This window comes from Onychostruthus taczanowskii, unplaced genomic scaffold (assembly GCF_017590055.1).
Source record: "Onychostruthus taczanowskii isolate IOZ18803 unplaced genomic scaffold, ASM1759005v1 scaffold193, whole genome shotgun sequence".
NCBI lineage: Eukaryota > Metazoa > Chordata > Aves > Passeriformes > Passeridae > Onychostruthus > Onychostruthus taczanowskii.
The window spans coordinates 408747-427215 of NW_024499162.1; the positions used below are offsets into that span (position 1 = coordinate 408747).

General features: G+C 37.9%; 1 protein-coding gene across 3 annotated transcripts; it reads left to right on the forward strand.

The window, feature by feature from the left end:
• Positions 1 to 6: 6 nt before the first annotated feature.
• RAB4A (RAB4A, member RAS oncogene family) lies at positions 7 to 18414 on the forward strand. 3 transcript variants are annotated; one of them, XM_041402116.1, is made up of 9 exons: positions 24 to 156; positions 6472 to 6585; positions 8214 to 8294; positions 9468 to 9582; positions 10811 to 10873; positions 12096 to 12250; positions 13163 to 13258; positions 14798 to 14958; positions 16254 to 18414. In XM_041402116.1, exons 2-8 carry the CDS (start codon positions 6543 to 6545, stop codon positions 14911 to 14913), a joined length of 669 nt encoding a protein of 222 aa, XP_041258050.1. In that variant the 5' UTR covers positions 24 to 156; positions 6472 to 6542; the 3' UTR covers positions 14914 to 14958; positions 16254 to 18414. The 3 variants fall into 3 exon arrangements, with proteins under 3 accessions (XP_041258052.1, XP_041258050.1, XP_041258051.1); XM_041402117.1 differs by having other exon boundaries at positions 16742 to 18414; XM_041402118.1 differs by lacking the exon at positions 6472 to 6585 and having other exon boundaries at positions 7 to 156.
• The last annotated feature ends 55 nt before the right edge of the window (positions 18415 to 18469 follow it).

An 18469-nucleotide genomic window follows, 5' to 3' on the forward strand; every position in this document is an offset into this window, starting at 1 on the left:
GGGGCTGGGCTGGGCTGCGCGGGGCGGGCCCGGGCGGCGGGGCCTCTTCGGTTCCGTCCGCCGTCAGCGCCGACCCCGGGCGGGGCGGGGAGCGAGCAGCGGCGGCGGGGGTCACCCCTCCCGGGATGTCGCAGAGTGCCATGTCCGAGACCTACGGTAGGATCCGGGGACGGGGTGAGGGGATCCCCCTCTCCGTCTCCCTTCTCCCTTCCGGGGGAGCGGGCCCGGGGCCGGGCAGTGCCCCCTGAGGAGCGGGGAAGGAGCCGGTATGACGTGAGGGCTCCCCCGGCTCGGGCGGGTCCCTCTGCCCGACGCTGCCCTGAGTCCCCAGCGCCTGCCCCGCCCGTGGCTCCCGGCCGGCCCGCAGGAGCGCTCCGAGTTATCCTTCAGGGAGCGGCTTGGGCGCTGCTTGTTGTGGTGCCGGGAGTCCAGCAGGAAACTTGCAGTGCATGTCTGCTGGGAAAAGCTGCCTCTTCCTTTACTTGGAGATCGCGGGTGCTTCTGTGATCAAGTTAAGATTTCGGTCCTGGTGTCTTAGACGTGCAGGCGTCAGAAAGAGGTGACTGTGACAGTGGGTTGGAGGGGAAAGATCAGTGGGTATGTTAGTATGTCCCTGTGTTGGCACGGCTGTCTGACTGCTACTGGTAGGAAAACATCCGATGGAGTAAGTCGGAGTGCAGGCACTGACAGGGCGTGTCCAGTGCGTCGCTGGGAAGCATCAAAGAGAAGTGAGGAGTCAAAGAGGCAAGCAGAGCTGGTATTGCTGGCTAGGTGGAGAAGATGAGCAGCAACTGAATAGTATTAATTTATTTTCTTTATAATTTTACTTGAATCTCTGCTTTGAATAGATTTCTTTTCTATCCTTTCCATACCATACAGTTCTGTAATATTTTCCAGTATAAAGATGCCGTTGGACATATAAATATATTCTAAAGCCATGTGGTAGGTTCATATTCCTAGTCCATGAGAGTAGGATCAGAATTGAATAGGGAATAATTGAGTAATCAAAGCAAAATTGGACACAACGACTCTGGAAACCGTTTTGGAGGCTGGGTGTCCAATCAGGAGTAGGTCAAGTGACCTGATTGTTTCTACTGTGTAAGTCATTTTATTTTCAATACTGTAGTCATCAGTGCTCAATGTTCTGTCCTGCTGGTCAGTGCTTCGATGTACAGCAAGTGCACAGAACTAAGGGCAAAAGAGGCAAGAGTGTGGGACAGCCCTTGAAGTGCCAACATTAGGATTCTCAAGCCCTGCTTCTTTTGTCCCTCTGTTCTAGAAATATGTAAAAGTTACATGTAGAAACCAGAGGGGTGTGCTTTGTCCACCTAGATTTGAGTTTAAACAAGTTCTTCATGCGCTGTACTCCTGTGAGCTAGAACTGGGATCACTTTGGCTGTGCCTATGGTGGTCTTTGAGCAAAAGAGTTGGTAGAAAACCAGAGATGACAGCATTTCAGTGGTGCTTCTCCTTTCATGCTGTAATACTAGGTAAGCCAAGTAGATGATTGATTGGTATCTTAAACCAGAACATTGAAACATTTTTTGCATTGTTGCAGTGATGCAGAAAAGGGATAGTAAGCCCACTGGAGCTGTTGATACTTTCGTATTATTTTGGTATCCGAGAAAACAAGTCATTGAAATGGAAGCTTTGTAGTTGTGGGTTGTTCCTGTTGTTTGTTTAGTTCTTGTTCGGTATATTACCTTTTGGAGTTTCCATGTTTGTCCTATGCACACACAGGCTACAGAAAATTCAGAGCTAGAAGGCTTGAGAGTATCGAGTTCTAGAGAACACAGAAGAATAAAAGCTAAGTTGTAGCATAAAGTTTAACTAATGGCTCTACAATCTCTGACCATAACAGTAGTCAGGAACTACTTTTGCAGTGCCTTGTCCACATATGTAGCAGCCCCATTGACAAATCAAAGTTAGCAGTACCATGTGATTAAATTATGGATCTTCTGTGCTTGATGATCTCTCTGGATTTAATGTGCTCACTGTCCTAACAAAGAGAGGTTTGTTGCTGACCAGATGTTACAATGGCCATGGAGGATGGGAGAAGTATTAGGTCAGTTTTCTCTTGGTGACTGAGACTAGGGGTCACTGTATCCCCCTCCTAGAATCTCTGTAGCGTATGAATCCTTAAGTCATGAATTAGATTTTTCTTGTCACCTGAATTATGACCCATTCTAATTACGTAACCTCAAGCTTTTTATCCCATACAGATAGGCTCAGAAAACTCATTGGTTGTTGGGTTGGTGTTTTTCTTCCCAATGTCACTTTGCTGTCTGTCTTTTATATGACTTTAATTTTGTTGTGAGGTTTCAACTTCTCTTTCTGTTGAAAGCGGGGGCGGCGGGGGTTCAATATTTTTCTCAATCTGCAGGGAATAAAGAGCCTTTCCACTGGCCACCACTGTTAATTTCATGTCTCCTGGGTTTTTTCCTCCCTTAGTTTCTTCCTCCATGTCAAATTCTGTCTTCTTTGAAGGTTTTCTGTTCACTCACTCTTCACAACTTGTTCTGTCAATTATTGAGATTCTTCTCCCTTCTTTTCAAACAAAGTTCTGCAGCTTCTCAGTCTTGACACGAAATATTGCTTATAATTCATATTTTCACTCCTGCAGATCTCTTACATAAGTTGTGTATCTTCTGTTCTTAGCTTTCTTATCTGTTCAATTATTTATGTGTTCAATTCAGTGTCTATTCAATTGTTATGTGTTCAATTTATTCCCATACAAAGTGCCAAAAGTGACAAAACCAAACCAAACATGAATACAAGATAACGATTTTGAAACTGGGTTTAGAAAGAACATTTTCCTGCTGCTTTTGGGAGAAAAGGGTTATTATTTTAGAAGTTTGACATTTAACATTGTAAACAGATCTCTTATTCATAGGAAAACTCTTTTAACTCAAGTTTTCTGAGATGTAATGGCCTTTCTGTAGATAATTGCCATATAACAACACATGCATGTTTTAGCTTGCTTCCCAGTGCAAAATATACATGTGTTTGTGGTAAAGACAGCCTGACAGAAAGTGGCTTATTCTTAATAAATAAATACAAAGCAACCTTTGGATTTTAAATGGTAGAAGGATGGAAGTTGTACTAGCATTGAATAAATGCAATGTGTAAGATTCAAGTAAAATCTCTTAATTCCTTAGTTCCTGGTATTTTTTTCCACCAGCATCTACAAATCCCAGTCTGGTCACATAAGTTTACCAATCTCTGTCACTGGCAGAGAATGTATAGTCTTTCCATCCATTTGAAAATAATTCTTTTTGGTCTGGACAATTTGATTTGTCCTTTTCTTGGCATCCCATCCCATGCCATTTACCTGATGGTATTTGCATTTATCACCCTGGTCTTCAGTTTGTTTCAAATCTGATTTTGTTTCTTAGAGAGCATAGCTCTTTCACTTGTGAGAAAGCAGAACTTCCCTCTCTGAAGCATTCTTTTTGCAGATTGGAATAGAGCCAGGTTGATCTGTTCTACCTGTTTATCTTGTTAACTTTCTGCTGGAGAAAGGAGTAAGCAATGGGAATAGCTCCTCCTTTCATTTAGAGGCAGCATGTGCCAGTAGGAATGCTTCAGAGCTCTCTTTCCTCCTGCCCTCTGCCGTGAATGAGAGAGTTTCCGAAGGGTCCACATTAGTGAATATAAATTCTACTCTATAGCAAGGAGTTCAAACTGAGAATGGGGATATAATTTTGGTCTCCCCCCTACCCTACTGTATTAGCAACGTGAAGGAAACAATTTAATTCTCACTGCATTCTAAGGACTAAGCTACAGCATCTCAGAAGCTGTTTTACTCTTTCTTCTGCTGGAGCAGACTTCAGTCAAAGGAGGAGGTTGGATGTCTGGGGGTGGTTGCCACACCAACCATCTGTTTTTGCTGGTTCTTGAGTCAAAGCCCACAATTGTCTCTCTTCTCCTTTCCCCTCAGCTCACACTGCACCACCACCCCCAAAAGAAAAAAAAACAAACACAAAAGACATTATGTAATTTATGTAGTTTAACAGCTTGTGCTGCTGGTGCATCTTTAGGGTGAAGCCACAATTTTATTCCTTTTTGCCTGTGCTAGGAAATGTTTTATTTCCTGCACCCCCTACCCTGTTTGGGATCAGGTGATGCATGTAGCACTCAGAGGGGAATAAGCTGATTCTTTATAATACCTTATTTCCTTAAACAGCCATGCTATGCTGCATTTCATCTCCTTATGATTTCTGTAGTGCATGTTTTGTAACCTTTCTTCCCTTTAGCACAGAGTTCAGTTTTGATCCTAAATCCCTTCTGTATAAAGACAATCTTATTTAAAGGTGAAGTGCTTTAACTTTTCTGTTAAAAACAGACCTTTTCAGTTGCCAGCATGGCAGCAAGCATTTGTAACATCTGAATGCTGTTGCTTTTCAGCTTTTCTATGAAGGAGGAGCAACAGAATTCAAAAGAAAAGTTTCTCTAGGGTGACAGCGTTGGCAGCTGACTGGAATGCTGGAGCTCTGAGCTGCTTTGTCAATAGGAAAAAAAAAAAAGGAGATAAAAAAAGCTATGAAATGAAGTAAGCTAACTCCTCTGGGAAGAGGACACCAGAAAGAAAAACTAGAGCAATTAAGCAGTAGTACAAACACTAGAATGCGAGTTGCTTTGCTGAAATTGCCAAGAATAAATATATAAAGTTTGAGACCACAGTGATGGTCTAAAATAAGCTGTCTGCCCAATCTCATTTGATTTCTGTACTTCAAAACTGTGCTAAATTTTACATACATGTATAGCTTAAAGAGAAAACATTTCATATTCTAAATCATGTGCTAAAGTAAGTAATAAAAATATAGTTGATGTGGTACCAGTTGTCATACAGAATGACTTTATAAGAAAGAAGTTGCAGAATAACAAGATGAAGAATGTTCTCCCTGTTCTTACCTGGTATTACCTTATTTGTTAATAGGCTGGCTTGTGAACTTGAAAGTTTGTTAAATCTTGGTATTTTTAACATTTGGTTTTGGCAAAGCCTTTTTCTTGTCATTCTTTGCAATTGATTAAATGTGCAGAGTATTCCATATTTCCTGAACCATGTTATCCAGTGCCCATGGATAAACTGATAACATAAGTCTAAAAGCTTTTTGTTAGTCTGAATAATTTACATAAAATTAGAGTTTAAAAGGATAGAAGCATGGTTATATGTGTGAAGGTATCAGTGTCTTTAAGTCTACATGTTTTTGGAAACATTGCTGCCTTTGGTGCAGAAAGGTTTTAAATTTTTTGTTAGAAGGCTGACATTTTCATTTTATGAAGTGAACTAAAGCACATTTCTCTCAGTTTGGTGGAATAAAACACATTTCTCTTATTTTCACACTGTGGAAAAAGTGAATTATGACTAGTTTTCAAGTTTCATCTTAAAAAGCCCATTTGCTATTTTGTCAGATGGAAATTTATTTTTTATCTACTAAGTAAGCAGGCATTGAACTGGCATCTAAGTGATTTATTTGTAGGAGAGTCTCTCTTTTAAATTAAATGTCTGGCACAGTAGAATCTGGATAGGAATTAGGAGTCTGTTCTGAAGTGCTGCTAAAAGATATTATCAACTTAAAGATATTAATATAAAATCCCCAAATAGCACTGTTGCTTTCAGAGCAAAATATAAAGCACCTCAGCTTAAAACACCTCAGGGAAAAACACACTGCTGTTCTGATGCTCCTCCAGGTCAGTGCCTGGCAGTGACATGGCTGTCCCAAGGCCTGACTGGCCTGCGGCCCGTCTGTGCAGAAGGGAGCAGTGTGCTGAATTTGCTGCTCAGTGGGTTTGTGGGCTGCACAAATACACCTTCCTGATCCACGTCTGACAACCAGTGCTTGCAGTTATTGTGCAAATTAGTGGGGGAATAGAGTTTTGGTTTCAGTCTTTCCCTGGTTTAGGTTTGCAGTAGCTGTTGTACTACTGTCAATAACACGAGTCTTCCATTGGAGAAAAAGAAAGGTAAACATAAATTTTATAACTGTTTTTAAGGAGAAAATCTGACAAACAGCATTCACCAGGTACAAAGTAGAACCAGTTTTGATTTGATTTCAGGTTTATGTTTTGAAAAATGACGGAATCAGAAACAGATTATTTTAAATATGTCTGTGTCTCAGCATATCTTGCATTTTGAGGTACTCTGAAAGTTCTAAAACCAGTGATATTATACACACGCACACTCACACGCAATAGTTTAAATATACAAAATGGTGTAAAAGGCAGCTAACCAGTGATATTTGATCCATAAAACTTGAAACTTGGCTTTCTTTGAGATGCATTTTTTCTTAACCTAACACTTTGGGCTATTTATGATACCTACATTTCATGCTAACAGTGAAGGGTTCTCAGCTTCAGCGTGTTTCGCAGTTGAGATCACATGAAGGGCCCTTCTTTAGAGGAGTTAACAAAATTTTCACAACCTGAAGGAAAATCCTTTTTGTAACTTTTTTTTTTTTTTTAATCCAGACAGCATGAGCAGCTGGGTGGGGGCGTGACGAATGAGAGGATTTTTGGAACAGAAAATCTTGAGCATGTAAATGGTCATATTTGTGAGCAAGAAACAGCCACCTTCTGAGATGGGTAAAATTCAGAATCTATTCTTAGCCTGTTACAGCATTTGAAACAAGAAGGGCAAAATGTAATAAAGCAAAAATCTTTAGTAAAACATTACCTCATTTTAAATATAAATAAAATCCAGAAGGCAGGTGAAGTTGAAGAACAGTAGACATTTCCAGGACTCATAACCGTGTCTTTTTAACAGTGGGAATCTTCTTAGCCTTTGAGAAACTTGCTTGTTCCTTTTACCATTGCTAGGGAGTGTTTGATATACCATAACAAGGTAACTCTTCCATGAAATGGAATGAGCACATAGATCTGTGTGCATCTTAAATTCAGTTTTGTAACTAAGTACTCAAATGAGGTCCTGGTAGAGGATTGTATCAGTTCTTTGACTTACTTAGCATAATTTAGTTTTGTTTTTATTCAGCCATTCCCTGGGCCAAGACTCATGTAGCCCACTTGACAGCTTTGAACAGTCTTAACAAAATTAATGTTTTTATTGTTGTTGATATTACAAACTAAGTAATTTTCTTTGCATTCTGTTTCTTAGAGAAACAATGCAATAAAGAGTAAAAATTCTGCTCCTAGTAGAAAAATAAATAGGGAATCTTGCATGAGCTGTAAACGTTGCCTTGGTGGCAGTATATTAGGAAAAGCAGTTGTAAGCTTTCTAATCAGTTTATCATTTTTGAGAGCTGCAAGACAGGGAAGCTTTCTTCAGTCTTCAGCAAAACTGAAAGCAGATTTGTGGTGGTAGCATTAAAGCATTTTATGTAACTGCTGAAACAATAGAAATGGGCCATAAATCTTGAACATGGGTATTATCAATGAACATTGATATAAATGGGTCATAAACAGGTAACAGAAATACATGTATATTAATTTAACATGTGGAAGAAATGTGAAACTAGACATCCCAGAATAAAAATTATTTCTTCCCTCTAAATTTTGCAGAGAAATACTGTGGTTGTCTCAGCTGTACAAGGATTAAAAACAAAGTATGAGTATTAAACTGTTAATAGAGATTTTCAAATTAATGTAAATTAAAAACAAAACAAAACAAACAAAAAAAAACCCACAAAACTCCCCAAAAAAACCAAACAAACAAACAAACAAACAAACAAACAAACAAACAAACAAACAAACAAACAAACAAACAAACAAACAAACAAACAAACAAACAAACAAACAAACAAACAAACAAACAAACAAAAAAAAAACAAAAAAAAAAACAACCACAACTACCCCTCTCTGGAGTTTTAGATTTTGAGAAATTATATCATTATATTTGACTGTGTTGACTATAGTTAATACTTTACACGGTCTTAAAACACATTATTGGAATACAAGCCAGCCATTTACCTGTGATTGAGCCTATTTTAACTGAACTCAGATTCAGCTGTTTCTGCTGTGTTGTGTCTTTCTTGCCTCTCCAGAAAGAAGAATTCTTAGTTCTTGGTGTGTAACATCACTATTGCAGACACTGGATGATTCTTCAGATGTATTGCTATTTTGCTAATTTTGTCATCTATTCCCTTCTCTTTGAAGTAACAGCTTACAAGAGAATAGCTGGCTTGTTGTTTTGGTCTTGTAACAAAAGTGTGAGTCCATACTAAAAATTGGCAATTTCTTTTTCTTTCAATCTTCAGATTTTCTGTTTAAGTTCTTGGTGATAGGAAATGCTGGAACTGGAAAATCCTGTTTGCTACACCAATTTATTGAAAAGAAATGTAAGTACATATGAAGAACAGTAAGAGTTCTCCACTGCCTTGTACCAGAGGTAAAGGCTCTGCCTACATTAGTACCTACCATTGATAGGGAAGCTCCCCTAATTCTCTTTTTGTGTAGGTGAGGATTTTAGTAAAGAATTATGTTCAGAACTGTGCTGTAAATTCTTATTGCTCACAATTTGTCTTTAATCTAAAACCTAATATGGAGCGTTACTTTCTGTTATTCTCAAACAAATACAACAAGATGTTGGTGAAAATACAGACTTACTTTCTGTGAGAAGTATAATTTGCAGCTGCAAGATTCCCTGGATATATAGTACAGACTTGGATCTTGTAGAAAAAATAATGAAAGAAAAGCTGAATTGCTTGAGTATATTTAGAAAGCCTGTAGCATCTTGCAAAATAAATAGTAACTCTGTTTTCTTTGTTAAGGACTGTGGTCTGTGGTAAATATTGATAGAGATTCGGTTGTGAAAGTTATTCAGAGATGAACAGATAACATAAAAGAAAAAATTCTGTTGGATTTTACATTTGGCATCAAGATTAAACAAAAATAGTATGCATTTAGAAACCCTTGTAAATCTAAGGTGACTGTTGTCTTTCTCAACCAAACAGTAGTTCACCTTATCTCTTGAGGAATACTTAAGGATTATGATGCGTAAGCACTAAAGGGCACGGCTTGATTCTGAGTGAACTTGAAACAAGCCCTTGCTTCTACTAAGGGCAGCTGTAAATTGCTGAGATTCTGTGGTATCAACAGCATACATAGAGCAAGTATCTTAACTTTGTGCATTTAAAAAGAATTGGCTCTTGCATATTCATGGTCAAGACTGTGCATTCTCATTAATTTTAATTTTAAAGGCATCAAAGTATTAGAAAATGCAGCTGGAAAAAAGTGTTCAAAAAGTATCTTGCTACTTATTAAAGTGAACTGGAAATTATTTAAAGCAGGCCTTTCTAGTAGTGAGTTTGAATTGACTAAACTGTCAAAAATTGTAAGAACATTCATTTCTGTGTGGTGGCAGTGAGCTTATGAGCTGCACTGAATTTGGTGGTTCAGGAAGTTTGTAATTTGAACACAGAGGAGTTTTTGATAATATCTAAATTGGTTTTTGTAAAAACTATTCACTAAATATTCTTCAAATAGGTTTTGTTTTCTTTCTTTTTTCGTAGTCAAAGATGACTCAAATCATACTATAGGAGTGGAATTCGGTTCAAAGATCATAAATGTTGGTGGTAAATATGTAAAATTGCAGATATGGGATACAGCAGGACAAGAGCGGTTCAGGTACGCTTTTCAGCCATTTTATTAAGTGTTATTACAATTGCTGCTGTGAGTGGTGGATATTATTTATCTCTGCTTGTAAGCAGGCAAAGCTTTTTGGTCAGTGGAATTGTTTGCTTTCATATTAACCTTCCAGCCTGGACACAGTGATACAAATCCATCAATTTCAGTAGAGCAGTGCTGCCTTGCAAGGTCTGAATTTCTGCCCTTTCTTTCATTGGGTATTTTCTGGTAAGGTATATGAGTGCAATAGGTGGCTAAAATCTTGCTCACCAGCCAAATTCATAATTAACTATTTTAACTAAGAGTATGCTCTTAACTCTGTTTAGGAGACCTTCTATTGGTTGGAATAAGTAAATGTCAGGAAGCTGTAAGCTGTTCAAAATCTGGATGAAAGCAATTGCACAGTATAATTTTATACAGTTTTATTAGAGAAGAAGAAAATCAGTCAAATTCGTTGGGGTGAATACATTACTAGAAAGACTAAGATATCTTAAGTTTCTTAGAGAAAAAACAATTTGTTAGCTTATAACAATCAGTGCTCTTTTAATGCTGTATTTTAAGTGTTCTACATCTGAGGAATAGATAAAACGTAGAAAAAATGTAATGGATTCCTGGGTACATTCATCATCAAATAGGACATCCATTTTTAAAATATATTTTGGGGGGAATGGAGCGTGTGTCTGAGGTCTCTTTGTTTTGGGAGAGGGGTTGGTTAACAAAGGTGAGTGTGATGGTAGAAGTCTGAGTATCGGGCAGCAACCCAGGTAAATGTCTTCTATCAGACAAGTCCTTTGGATATACTTCTGACTAAATAAAGCTGGGCTGTGATATATAGTCTTCATTAACGAGATCTCTTCAGTGTGTTGGCCAGATATCAGCCTCCAGTTCTGTATCTGGTCATGTATTATGATGATTTGTATACCTTCAGCGCCACGTGGAACATAATGGACTCTCATTACAGATAAATACAGATAAATTTAATCAAAGTGCTTAATCAAAATCCTGGTTGTAATTAGTCTGCTGCTGCACAGCTGATAACATTGTCTAAAAAACATGTTTTGTTTTAAATATGTAAATAAGAATTCTGTTTCATAGTACAGATTGTGTTATATTAATGCAGATTTTAAACAATGAAGGCACCACAGAAATGTGTATTTGTAAATGTGTATAAATTATTAAATGTGTATAAATACAGAAATGTGTATTTATAAATGTGATTCTATTTCAGGTCTGTAACAAGGAGTTACTACAGAGGGGCTGCAGGTGCTTTGCTTGTCTATGATATAACCAGGTAAGAAGGCCAGCAGCTCTTTTGCTCATAGACTGCCAGATCCAATTAATGCACAATGATTCCTCCCCAAGTACCTGATGCTCTAATCAAGACTGGGCAGGAAGAAAAGAAAGTGTAAGAAGTACTTCTGTTTCAGTGCATATTTAAGCTTTGGAACTTGCTTACATGAGATATTGTGGTGTCAGATGTGAACAATCCTAAAGGGTTACACAGATTGTGGGGATTGGCCCCCCCAAGTCACTGATCTAGTAATGGTGAACTACATGCAGCCACTGGCTCAGCAAGCCCTGCCACAGAAACAAGAGCGGACTTCAGCCACTCTTAACCAAGGTGATGCACCCTTTCTTGTGGAAACTGCTTGAGTGTGCTGGGGTAGATGGTCATCCTCTGGAGAATCTAGCTCTGCCTACACATTCTTTAACTGTAGGCCAAAATTCTGTTCATCTCTGCATCTTATAATGTTTTAATATTATAGGCAGCCAATAAAACTCCTTACCATTACACGTGTTCACATTCTTCCTGCTGCTATTGACTGATACTTGTCAGATAAGTTTTGGGTTGGTTAATGGTGGTTCACTAGGTTGTTTCTTGGTGTTCTGTGAGTGAAGGGTTCTCTCAGCAGGCTTTGAAATCTGTGGTCCGTGCTTTAGGTCAGCTGGAGTCACCTGTCAGTCTTACTGCTTGAAAGCTTGCTACAATGTCAAGTGGTGTGTGCAGGGTGACTGCCTGCAGTGTAGGTCCTGACACCGGTGTGAAAGTTCAGGCATGCACATCTACACAAGCCTTGTAAATTTGTACAATCCCACTGGTTATTTAAGTATCAGTTGAATTCCAAGTGGAACAGTATCTCATTCTGTTATCCCAAAATGTCGTGCACAAAAGGTCAAAACTAGATAACAGCTTAAAATTTTAGCTTTTCACATTAACACATTTTTACAATTTATAATTGTGTGTTTATAATTGTGATTATTTTATAATTGTGTGTTTACATATTGTGATTAATTTTATTTTGACTTTTAAAAATTCAATAGTCTTAAATAGTTTCATGAAGGAATTTGATACTCTTCCCAGTCCGTCACTGGCACACTGAGATGTGTAGGTGCCTTGCCTGACTACCAGCATTTTGTTTGCCACAAACACAGATTTGCTGTCTGATTTTGGTTTGGTGAGCTGTTCACGAGAAGTGAGTATGTCCTAATAAAGGATTTCATGTCCTGCACAGCCGGGAAACCTACAATGCACTTACTAATTGGTTGACGGATGCAAGAATGTTAGCAAGTCAAAATATTGTGATAATACTGTGTGGAAACAAAAAGGATCTTGATGCAGATCGTGAAGTCACTTTTTTAGAAGCATCCCGGTTTGCACAGGAAAATGGTAAGTACAGAAGCTTCATGTAGCATTCAAAGATGGATAATCTTTCAGATCATTTACATTTTTATGTAGTTAGCCTGTACTTTGTACCCTGTCTACAGAAAAGAGTTCTGTCAGTACCTGAGGCCTAGAGAGGCGGTGAAAAATAGGCCTGCAGTGAAAAATACATGTACTACTTAAGTCTCATTAGCAGTGGTTCTTCCACTCACAGCTGCTTCTTTAAGAATACCCTCTATATGGAGATACATTCTGTAGGAAATGTAATACAACTTCAGGTATTGCCTTGCCTCCAAACAGCTGAGGAGAAAATGAAGGACATGAATTCCCATTTTTCAGCATCTTAAAGACTCTGTAGATAACAGACAAAGTTGTATGGGGTGTGCTGCAGTTTGAAGCAATGAGTTCTACTCATTGAAAACTGAGTTCAGTGCATGGCATGAGTCCAGAAAATTATTACTTGGTGTGCAGCATTCAGAATTGCCAGTCTAAGGACACAATTCTGTGTCAGCTAAAGCCATGCTTGGTCTGAGTTTCTGTGCTGCAGTCCTACCATCAGCAAAACCTGGTTTTGCTTTTATCAATCAAAGTCTTTTCTACCAACTCTGGTTACTGGCTATGCTTTTGCATGTAACCTCCATTAATGGGAAACTGTATGAAGTTTGGTTTCAAGTACAGTTTTGCTAGCATAACCCGGGTTATCTTTGGATTACAGCTTTCTAGGGTCTCTGAATAAATTTTAGAGGATGTTTTTTGTGGTTTTTAAAGGAACTAATCAAAAGTTAGTTTATCTGGACCATGATTTTTGTAGATCTCTGTAAAAATATTCTTATTGTTCCTGGCTTTCATACTTTGAATTACTATACCTGCTATTCCAGACTTGTTTTGAGGATGTTTTTTTTTTGGTGTCAAATGCAGAGCTGATGTTCTTGGAAACAAGTGCTCTAACGGGGGAAAATGTGGAAGAGGCCTTTGTACAGTGTGCAAGGAAAATACTCAATAAAATTGAATCAGGTAAATTAAGCTTTATATTTATAAATCTTTTATCTGAAAATGAATAAAAGTGCACATGGAAATGTCATCCTTCAAAGTCCTCTAATAGAATTAAACCAAAAAAAAACCAAAATTTCATTTTGGTAAAAAAACCTATTTGTTTTCTAACTGCTTCTCATGTAATAGATAGGAATGGATGTCTGAGTGAGATCTGTATATCCAAAAAGAGGTGGTGGTATGAATTGTGGGTGATGTTTACCTTAACATCAGGTCTGAGTGTAGGTTCTGTATTCTGTGGCTTGCTGCATCCCTACAAATACCAAGCCTGATGTTAGACAGTTTTTGTAGTCCAGAATAAAAACCTAATATCAGGGCAGTCATAACTTAAATTCTGCTTCTCATGTGTAACGGGAAATACAGTCAAGAGAGCATGAACAGTAATACTAAACATTTCAGGGATGTTTCCTAGCAACTCTTTCTCCGAAGTGACCTCTCTGCCTCTCAGCTGAAATAATTTTTCCTTTTGCAGATCTAGAAATATACCAGAAGCTTCTCAACACAAGTGGGCAGGTTTCTGCTGGAGACAGGCTCCTGTGTGCTAGATATCATTACAGCTAATTTGCATTCCAGTATTTCTTTTTTTCTAGCTGCTTGATATCTTAAAGTTTTAAGTATTGGCCATATTGAAAAGTATGTCTTGGATTCTAATTACATGTTTCCTATGCCAAACACAAATTCTTAGATTAAAATGATATGATATTATATGTTCAAAAGAATTTTCTGATTACTGCATCAAATCAATGCCAAACAGCAGCTTTCATTTTAAACAAACAAACAAAAAGAACCTAAACAAACCCAAAACCCAAATGAAAAAAGAAAGTATAGCTAGTTTTTCATGATACTGTAGTTTGATGACTGCTTTAAAGAGGCACTGCAACCACAGAATTAAGTCTTATTTTTTGTGTACTGCTCCGGCTTTTTTTTTGTGCCAGCACACATCCATTGAATCATGTAAAAATGGAGACTATAAGGATATTGTGGAGGTCTCTCTCAGCTAGACCACCATACAACCATAAGAACAGTTCTGAAGACAAAGGGTGTGAAGTAGGCAGAAGTGTATACCAGAGCTTGGTTGATCATTTTCCCTGGGGAGCAGTTCTTTTCAGAATCCTTCTATCAGATTGATCCATTTTTGTTTGGCTTGGTACCTACAGTACTGTTTTCTTTGCTTATGAAGCTCTGAAAGCAGGAAGTTTTTAACTGTATTCACAGAAAACATTTTAGACCTTTCTTTTGCTCAAGGTAGTGCACATGCATTTCTTGTTTGCAGCCTAACTCTGAGACATTGCTTTGTCATCATGATCAAGGGCATATGGTTAAATTAGAGGAGAAAATTATTTAGGTTTGAAATTGCCTAAAAGCAGACAGAATTGAGATAATCTCTCCATAAATAGATCAGAATATAATTATGCTTTTTCTTTAATCTAATGTTAATGGTTAATTTAGAATGTATTATTTGCACATGACCTATGTTCTTGTGACTATTTTGTTTCTCATCAGGAGAATTGGATCCAGAAAGAATGGGCTCAGGTATTCAGTATGGAGATGCTGCCTTGAGACAGCTGAGGTCACCACGCAGAGCACAAGCACAAAGTGCTCAAGACTGTGGGTGTTAGAGAAATAAAACACAAAATCCCAAATACTTACTTTAGATACAGAAGGTAAGGCTAAAAAAGTCTTGGGGTGGTGGGCAAACTAGCATATTTCGTAAATGTGCTGTATTGTGTGCTTGCCTTTTTCCCAGTTAGCCTGTAAGTTACAGAGAATCTATTGAAATAATGCACAGTGCAATGGATTGGTGTTTTTATACTTTGGTCTTTGTTCTTTCACGCTGGGAAGACTAGGGCTCTTAGTGAAGTATTTCTAAATCTTAGCTTAATCTGAGTAATGCTGGGGAAAACATTTTAAAATTCTCTATTCCTGAAACACATTATAGGCCTAATAGCTACCTAATGCACTGTAGAGAAAGTGAATCAGTTCTGTTGCATTGGGAACAAACATTAGTACAAGTAAGCATTCACAAAATGTATGGTACAGTATCTTGTCGTAAGCTATTATAAAGTCTTGTCTGAAAATGAGGCTTAAACACTGAGACTCAAAAATTAAAAACAGCACTAAATTTCAAACTTCCTCTGATTTTTTTGCCCTACCTAAAAGCAGCCTGAATTTATTCTGATTCCTGTCTGCTATAAGCAGAAATGTAAAGAAGAGTAGTTATTTGTTGCTTAAGCAATGTTGTCATCTAAAGTAGTTCGTTCTTCTGGGGCTGTTGCAGCCTAGGAAATAGGTTGCAGTATTCTAAAGTTCTTCCAAAGGTGTTGTTCAAAGAAAGTGAGGAAAGAATTTTTCCCTTCAGCAGTTGTAGGAGAAGAGACATAAGTCACATAAACTCCTAAGAACAGCTCTGTGATTAGTCTTGCTTATGTTTAGAAGACAGTTGTCTTAAGACACTTCTCAACAGTCACTGGATTTTACATAACTCTTTGCAGTATGCAGTGGCTCTTAGGGCAGTCCTTTCTCCCTGTGTAGTTAATTATTCTGCTTTAATTAATAATTATTTCTCTAGTACAAGGACAGTGATATCAAATAAGTACTGCAGGCATAGTTACTGCATCACTTTTACTGTATTCATTCATCAGCTTGAGTAGTGCACACAGCAGAAGCTTTATGGAATATTAAATAAGGCAGCACATAATTCTACATTCTCATATTTTTTTTTCCTGTGTTCTGGGAGCTTAGCCCCCACTTAAAGCCCAGAATTTTAAATAATGAATCCCTAAACTGCTTTCCTCTCATACAATTCCATTCTTCAACTAAGACACTGCTAGAAAAGGGATTTAAAGTTCAGCTTTGGTATGGCCCTACAGAAATGAAAATTTATTGATCTTATTTCAAGAGCTTAGTTTTCAGATTGATCAGTTATGGGTAATTAATAGAGTTCTTACATATTTTATAGCTGTCCTTGCAAATGATGTTTGAAGAAACAGAAAAGCTTGAAGGCTATGCAGTTTTTAAAAACATCTTTCCGCTACCTACAAACAGAGCAGACCACTGACAGAAAGGTGTCCTGTGGTAGGGGGCAGGAATGTGCACAACACAGAAGTCTGGAAAGTGAACTGGATAGTTTGCTGGACAATATTAAGGCTTATACCTGTATGTAAATGTTTTCCATTACCTGTTTTTGTTCTTTCACCTCTAGTTTAAAGCATTGCAATGTACTGTAAATAATGTAACAGTAAATTTACAAAGCATGGTATACTTATGTATGCTATTAGAATGTTGCACTATAAGCAGTTTAATATTTTATTTTTTTATCATATAAACAAATTTAACTGAGGTAGGTTTTGTCACGTTTGTTGCACAATAGTTTGTATTTACAACCAGAATTATAAAACCACTGGCAACTGTCAGTGAGAGGTTGTTGGTTTATTTTTTCCTACTCAGTTGGCCACATTCCAACAAGCTGTTGCCAGGATCAATTCTTAACATGTGGTTATGACCCATACTTCTGTATCCTGATAGTCAAGTTGGAAAAGGCAAGTTAAAGCACAAGAGCAGAGCAAGAATGCTACACTGAGCTATACCATCTTTCATGAAATTAGACTTCTGTTTATTCCCTTTGTCCTGAATTTTTGGTTCAAATAGATGCTTATCTGAAAAGTATGCACCTTGGGTTGTTTCTGAATTAAATGGAATTAAGCATGCTTTGTACTTGAAAAGCCTGGGTTTAGGCTGTTGGGTCCAAGAACTTTCATGTTGTGTCACTCCTCTGATTGTTGTATTTAGGATTGGATTTGTTACAGAACTGATAACAATTATTCCCAAAGGCAGTCTCTTCCTCGTAAGAGTGTGAAGTATTTTTTGAAGCAGCATAATTGTATTCTCAAGAACATCAGAGAACTCCAAAGAAGCTTACCTGTCTTAATTCTCAGATCAGTTTGGCTTTCAGCACTGCAAATACTTACCAAAAGCAAGTCCTCTGGAGTAGGAAGTTGGATGGAGCGGTCTCCACCAGTCCAAATAGCCAGTTATTAATTGGGATGTGTTACCCCCCAGAGCTGAGGAGGCTGTTGGTTCCAAAACCCCCAAAACAGTTCTGGAACACTGAGAAAAGATGAGGTACTGGGTGGTCTATTCCACCACATGCCATTCCACAACCCAATCAGGTTTCTTGGCACACTGATAAAAGCCTAGCACTGACACAGCACAAGCAGAGCTGAAGGTTGTTCTTCTGACACTGTTAGAATGGTGGAAGGGGTGTTGGCTATTTATTGATCAAAACCTCTTTCTCTTATTACAGTAGCAGTTGAAAGGAGCAGAGGACTGTTGCTAATAAATAGAAATTTCAGGGGTTTCACAGGAGTTTTCTTCTACTTTCTGTCCCTTTTACATACAGGGCCTCTTTTATACTTGGTTCTTATGATCATTTTGGTCAAGTGTCTCTGGTTTAAAAAGCAGTAAGCAGTTTTATTCTTTCAGTAACTGTCTTAAAGCTGTCCCCTTCCTCCCTGGAAGGAAAGACTAGTGTCATTATAATGAGTTTGGACATGTTTTTACCATTTTTTAATGTATACTCCCACTGTATACACATTAACCTGGTTAATGTGCATGTTTTGTAGTATCTCAGCCTTTTATGCTGCATATCTTGCTGACATTCTAAAAAGAAATTTTCTAAAATTGCAACTTCTTAGAGAAATACTGTTGCAAGCAATAGCTCTCAGCAGTGCAAACTCTACTGTTTACTGTTGCTCTTCTGAGAGTCTATTATTTCTAAAAATAAACATCATGCCAATATCAGCCCTGGAGTGTATTTCAAGCATTAGCATTATAGTTGACATCTAGCTCACCTGAACAGTAAGTCATAAATAGGCTATGTATGTTTTCAGGGTAAAATTTTTACTTTATCAAAGCAAGATGGGTGGGAGTTTTACATGAAATACCACAAATATATGTGAGGTTTCATTGGATGTGAAGCTTTAGCTGTTCAGCCCATTAAGAGATTTAAATGTCTTATTAAAGCCTGTGTCTTGCCTTTAATGAGTCTGTTGGCCTACAGTATTTCATTTAATGCTTGTATCTAGCACCAAATAAAGAATCTTCCTTGATTTTCTTCCAGTAGATCCTGTGTACTTGTACAAGCTTTGTCTGTTAAGTGAAGTCAATAACATGACT